The following is a 6,895-nucleotide window of genomic DNA, read 5'->3' on the forward strand; positions in this document are numbered from 1 at the left end:
GATACCAAGTGATGGAATACAGATAGGATTAGATCCCTATTCTCCCCTCATATCGCAGCAGAAATTCTGAATATTGTTCTCAGCCCAGGAAATCAAGCAGACAAACTGATATGGGCAATGGAGAAAGTTGGAAATATAGTGTGAAAAGTGCCTATAGATTGTTCAGAGCAATAAAGAAAGATAAAACAGGAAGAAGAATGCTCAAATGCAGACATGAAGAGGCATTTTTTGAGGGTTCTATGGAATTTGAAAATCCCAAATAAAGTGAAGAGTTTTTGCATGGAGAGCCTGCAAAAATTGCTTGCCGACAAAACAAAACTTAAAGAAGAAGAAAGTCATCATAGATGAAGTATGCCAACTTTGTAATGAGAGAGTCAAGGATACATTTCATGCTCTATATTATTGTCCTACTCTAAAACAGATATGGGAGAAATATTTGTCATAAATACAAGTTTCTGGTAGTATCAAGGCTTTGGATGAGATTGCTAGGCAAATAAAAGATGGGGTTAGGAAGGATGACCTGGAATTGTTCTTTCTCGTTACATGGGGCAGATAGTCCTTACAAAGTAAGTCTTAGACCTTAGTTTTATAAGACTTTTCAGGTTAAGCTAGTTTATGATAAAATAAGATGCTGATCAAGATTTTTATGATAACAAATCTCTTTGACCAAGCTCCTGACATTTGGGAACGGGTGTTACAGAAGGTGGGAACTTTAACAAGGGCAGGCATGAACATAAAGCAATTCAATCGACTAGGTGCATGGCGTGCATGGCTCGAACCCCATGGATATGGTAGACATTCAAATAAACCTACGCGGTAGCCTACGAAATTCAATCTTCCATAGGTTGAGGTATACATGTATAATCAACTGCAAACGGTTAACGTTCTAAACACAATTACTATACAAAACTTCCATTTTTGGAAGAACATTAATATAGGAGGCATTCGATAATACACTTTTTCTCCGGTTTGTATAATCTGTGTTACATATTAAAAGGAAAATGTTGAATTTAAAATGCAGGAGATACAATTTCAACTAGAGAAGTGGTAAAATAATCATTCTACATGAGCCTCATATCACTTTCTTCTTCTCACCTAGAATACCCTATGCTCAGTCGCCAAGAAGCAAAGAAGGTTATCATGAAGAATCCCAACACCAGAGCATCTCAAGACACCTTTTTGAAAAATCAACGTCGAAGAGAACCATGCTTGTCGTGATGTCCCCAATTACGGCCATAGCCATCAGCAAATGCATCACTTGAATATCTGGTTTCATGGCTTCTATTCAACACTCCATAACCCCGAACATCTATACAAATATAAGAAGGGGTCATACCAATTTATTTTCCAGAGTTTTTTAACACTACAATGACCCAAAACATGGACTCACAAGCAAAAAAAAGTTAATTTATAAGGAGAGAGACTGAGGGGGAGAGAGAGAGAGTTCACCTGGTGCCCGTGTTCTCCTCTGTGTGTTCAGCTGCTCTGCTCGCAGCTTCTCTATTTCACGAGCCATAGAAATGAGGTTTTCTTCCATTGCTAGCTTCTGTTCAACTAATTTTTCATTAGCTTTCTTCTCATATTCGTAAGCCCTCCTAGAAGTGTCACATGATCAATTTAACTAATGAGAAAAGCAAAATAATAAATATATCTTGTAAATGTCCTAGTTTCTGTTATCAACCTTCAACCTCCCTAACAGATAATGAATAGGCAGAAAACTGATAATATCTGAAACTCTTCTTTCAAACCTGGCCTCAATAAGGTCCTTGTGCATCAGATCAATATCACCCCTCATGGCAATTAGCTGCTGATTCTCAGCTTGCAAATGATTGATGTCCTGTGTGAGGCTTTGGACTTGGGCCGACAAATCTTGTCTTAAAGAATTCATTTTCTGAACTTCAGCTCTCAAGTGCAGAACCTCTGCTCTCAGAGGCTCAGAAGCATGGACGTCAGCTTCTAGCTTTAATCCTCTCTCAATCAACTCTCTGACGCGTGCATCTTTCTCAGCCTGGAGTTTGTGGATGACCTGCCCCAGTCTGTGAATCTCATCTTTTGCAGCTATTAATTCCCTTTGAAGATGTGTATTATCATTAATAACAAGACGATTCTCAACAACTGTTCTCTTCATTTCTCTATGCTGCATTTGAAATTCCTCTTCCAAAGCAGAAGGGTGAATAGGCAGGGGTCCTGGTCCTCGGTTCACAACAAGCCGAGGGCCATCACGTGAACCACGGAAGTTTTCAGGTTGACGAGGCATATGATTTCTCCCAGCCATACTCAATTTCCTGCAGAAACAATACTATCATCACCTACAGGATATAACATGTTTTCCATGCAATCCAAGCTACACATAAAGAAAGGCATATTTATACATAAAAGGTTTGGAAACATTCTTGCTTCTCCATTGACTTACTTGACTGTTCCCATAATGCAATTAAACTTTAAAAAAATGAAAAAATGGCCTCTTATATTTGTAGACCACCAGAATTATAGTTGGCATCTTAAAAAGGAGCTCATGCATGTCTTCAACCCTTATATTTCCCAATATCTTGTAAAGACAATTCAAGTAGTTAATATTTATCAGCGGGTCCCTGTCTCGTCTATCTTTTGTCTGACAAAAGTAAACATGGAACTTGCCCCCATTCAAGTATAAAGTCCAAGGAAGAGTATGACAGGATTGCCCTAGTTAAACTTCCAACCAACATTATGTTCATTTTATCTTTATCAATGGCCCTTCTTTATCTTTGTCTGCCAAAAGTAAACGTAGAACCGTACTCCCTAAAAGTCCAAAGAAGAGGACAATAGCATCACCCTAATTAACCTTCTGACCAACATTTATGAAACATAATCTTTCATCAATACGAAAATCCCTTCTGAGTGTCTAACTTATAATTTATGTTTCCATCATTTCCATTAACAACTTGGTTGGGTACCATTAATCTGTTTCCATCATTTCCATAACCCCACTGACTACTATTTTATTAACAACTTCTTTCACTCATTCTACGAATCTAACCAATAACCAGAAGAAGTTCTTACAATCATATTTCCATTTATCTTCTAAGTGAATGTAGAACTACATCTCTGGTAGCTAACCCATGAGTAAATCCGAACCTAACAACAATGCAATCGGCCTCAAAACATTATCACTACATTAACTATAGGCATTAACTATAGGCAAAGACCTCCGAATGCACAAAATGAGATTTCTCAGTACAGAGTTTAATATACAAGTACGCTCCACTCAAGACTAGAGTATACCATAGCATTTGCAATACAAACTTTTTCCCTCCAAAATTAAACTGAAAAAAAAAATTTCAGCGACAATAATATAATTTTTTGATCTATCAAATAGTAAATTAAAAAAAAAAAAAAACTCTGGGCAATGATTTTCAAGCACAGCCCAAGTGTTAAACATATTTGCAACACACATGAACTTCAAAGAGCAGAGAGCGGCATCCATTAACAATAGCAACATGAAAGATTAAAAATGATAGCATTTTACCAATTAGTTTACGGTTCGAACGAGAACAACATTAAACATGAGATAAAATTTATGGGAAACAAGATGAGGGGTACTATATTAGGTAAAGGTAATCCTTGTAGACGAGGACATCGGATAACTTACAGGGCGGTGGAGCGACGGAAAGCTGCAGAAGAAAGACGAGCCTCTACGATCTTCCGACGGGAAGGATGTGCGTGTGTCTCGCTTGCTGAAGAGCGCAGCTGCCCTACTTGCCTATTGGGTTTTCTGAATGCGACCTTACCCACCGCTTTTGATCTTTTCTTATCTTTTTCTTTTTCGAGGAAAAAAAAAAAGTTCTTGAAATTTTAACACCCATTTTATTTGAAAAATTCTATATGAAAGCTTTACATTGAACATATCTACCTAATTAATATGTAATTTATTATTTTTATTAAATATATAAATTGGTTTGGTCCGGTCAGATGATTTTTCAATTCATTATTTTTTTCAAATCGGATCAGACCAGACCAAACATCTATAGGGACCGAACCGAACCTGTAGCTATCGATTGGTTCGATTTATTTATTTTATTATTATTTTCATTTTTTTTTCAAATAAATTAATAAAAATTTATTTAAATTACTAAATTAAAACCAATTGAATTATTAATGTGGATTATGTAACTAATTCACAAAAAAAAAAATTTACTATAATTATATTTATGATGTCGATAGTTACTCTTTATTAACATAGACTTTACTCTTTAGTATGCATAATTATTAATAATGTCATAAATTTTATATATAATGGATATCAAATAATTTCATTGTATATAGATTATCATGCTTGCTTGCAACTTAAGTATTTTAAAAAAATTACATAATTATTTTAAAAGTGTAAATAGTATAGTATGTATGAATGTATGATGTATTAACTATTTACATATAATGACATAAATTATCACATGATTTATGATTTATTATTAATTGATAGCATATATTATTTCATATTTTATATGGTCAATGATAATAAATTAGATAAAAATTACATTATTAACTTATATAATTACTATATAAAAAGAATATATTAAATTATTAAAAATATTATTAAAAATATATATAGGGATTCAGTCCAATTCGGTCTTGTCCAGTCCAAAATTTGTAGACCTCCGGACCGAACCGAATTTCATCGATTCACATATTTTGGGGTCAAGACCGACCAATCTAGAATTTGGTTCTGTGACGGTCCATACCGAATTATTTACAGCCCTAATTTTGACCTATTTTCATGCTAAAATATATGTGTGTTTAAAAGAAGGGCAAAAATGACAAATCACATGTTGGTTTGATGAAGATGTGTAGTGTAAGACTTCATTGTATCATTTCTCATTTTATTTTATGGAGTTGCTATAGAGCCACCTCAATCTTACTGCTTGATGTGGCAATGAGACGGGGCGGCCATGCTGGTTAAGTGTTTTAAAAGAAGGAAAATGCTACTTTGACACCTAAATTTGACACCTCATTTTGACACCTCCTTTATTTAAATTTTTTTTTAATTTAATTTTTTATTATTATTTTTTTTACTTTATGGTTAAGGAAGTAACTATTAGTATATTGATATTTTTTTTTTATATTTTTTAAAAATATTTTAAAATGATAAAAAAATTATGAATGAAAAAATTGAAAAAAAAATAGAAAGATCAATTTGGCCTAGTGGTCAATTTGAGCGGTGCTTCTTAAAAAAACAAAACAAACATCTAGAGACTAGTCACCAGACTGTTCGAAACCAAAACTAGACAACTCCTTTGAAATTGTGCCCTTTTACTTGAAATTAGTAGGGGTGTAAACTCAAACCGAAAAATCGGACCGGACCGGACCGAACTGGACCGGTTTTGAACCGGTCCGGTCCGGAACCGGTTTTTAAAATGTAAAAACCAGCCGGTTTCGGGATTTTTTGGACCAGACCGAACCGGACCGGACCGGTTGATTAAAAAAATAAAAAATAATATTTTTATATAAAAGTTTTATATATAATGTATAATTATAAATTTTTATGTGAAATTTTATATATAATATATATTCATATATGAAATAATTTCTTATTATAATTTATAAATTATTACATAAAATGTTAATACTAAATCACTAAAATTTTATAACTAATACTAATATATAATTTATAACTATGCCAATAGTCTAATATTAATACTATTATATAATCTAATATATTAATAAAAGTATAAAACAGTTTTTTTTAAATCAATTTTTTTTTTATATAAACAAATTTTTAATGACAAATTGTGAAATTTACATTTTAAAAAAATCGAAAAACCGGACTGGAAACCGGTAAAACCGGAAGTACCGGTTTAGGAGTGTAACCGGTGCGTAATCGATTTTGAAAAATACAAAACTGGTACATACTGGTTCGGTCCTAAATTTTATCCAAAACTGAACCTAACCGGACCGGTTACACCCCGAGAAATTAGAGCATTTGAAACTTAAATCGGCTTATCGACTCTGATTCCATCCAACGTACCAGGCTACCTCACTGACTGTGATTCCTCCTTCCCACTCTGTCCCCGAGTTACTGAAATCAGACACATTATTGCTAAATTGCCCCATTTTGCCTGAAACCCTAGAGCCTTTGAAACTAAATCGGCTTACCGGCTATGATTCTATCTAAGGTACCGGGACACCTCACCTACTATGATTCCTCCTTCCTACTTCGTCAAAGGTACTGAATAGCCTGAACCCTAGAGCATTTAACTGCTAGTTATATGAATATTAAAAAAACTTTTTAGATGATTAAATTTAACGATTTTAATTATTTGTGTTCGTACAACTCTCTTAAGGTTTTGTGTCTTGGTTTGTCCAACATTTCCAAGAATTATTTGCCCAAACGAGGTACAAAGAGGTTGTTGAACTTGCCGCTGAGTCTACAAGGACTCCTCTATAAGGGTTTATGTCTTGATTTTCCAATCAAACACATTTCATTTGTTGCCATATTTCATAGCATAGAGCTAGTTATGGAAAAAAACTATATATATTTCATAGTTTAATGGAACATTGCCTAATAGTGCCTAGGCATGTAAAGTTGGCATCTTGCTCTATGCTTTTGATAGATATACATGTTAGATGCTTTTGGGACACTTTTGACAAAAGGAACCTCAATGCTTTTGATACGTATACATGTCAGATGTGCAATTTAAGATTCAAATATAGAAACACATTTCTGAAAAGAGTTTTTTGGTTAATGTTTTACCTTGGGGTGCGAATAAGGAATTCTAGATAGGGAGAAGATGGAAAGATTAGATGGTTTATCTTAGTATATGCGCGATAAGGTACATTAAAGAGTTAGCTACAAATGTTCTCAAGCCAAGAAAAATAAAGAAGATTGGTTGTAAGTCTAGTATTAATGCAATTTCAAACG

The 6,895-nt window shown here is 33.9% G+C and overlaps 1 protein-coding gene across 1 annotated transcript; it reads right to left on the reverse strand.

Annotated features, from left to right (window-relative positions):
* Positions 1-878: 878 nt before the first annotated feature.
* Positions 879-3,761, reverse strand: LOC109021549 (protein FLX-like 3). Its single transcript, XM_019004208.2, has 4 exons — positions 3,629-3,761; positions 1,749-2,285; positions 1,450-1,595; positions 879-1,309 (listed from the first exon to the last, which is right to left on the reverse strand). Exons 2-4 carry the CDS (start codon positions 2,273-2,275, stop codon positions 1,188-1,190), a joined length of 795 nt encoding a protein of 264 aa, XP_018859753.1. The 5' UTR covers positions 2,276-2,285; positions 3,629-3,761; the 3' UTR covers positions 879-1,187.
* Positions 3,762-6,895: the final 3,134 nt, after the last annotated feature.

This window comes from Juglans regia, chromosome 15 (genome assembly GCF_001411555.2).
Source record: "Juglans regia cultivar Chandler chromosome 15, Walnut 2.0, whole genome shotgun sequence".
Classification (NCBI taxonomy): Eukaryota; Viridiplantae; Streptophyta; class Magnoliopsida; order Fagales; family Juglandaceae; genus Juglans; species Juglans regia.

Bases quoted from the DNA above. Each gene is read 5' to 3' on its own strand.
- LOC109021549 (XM_019004208.2), bottom strand. From the start codon at position 2,275: ATGGCTGGGAGAAATCATATGCCTCGTCAACCTGAAAACTTCCGTGGT. The intron at 1,596-1,748 runs GTTTGAAAGAAG...TGACACTTCTAG, and splicing joins AAGGACCTTATTGAGGCCAG to GAGGGCTTACGAATATGAGA. The intron at 1,310-1,449 runs GTGAACTCTCTC...ATATTTGTATAG, and splicing joins GAGGAGAACACGGGCACCAG to ATGTTCGGGGTTATGGAGTG.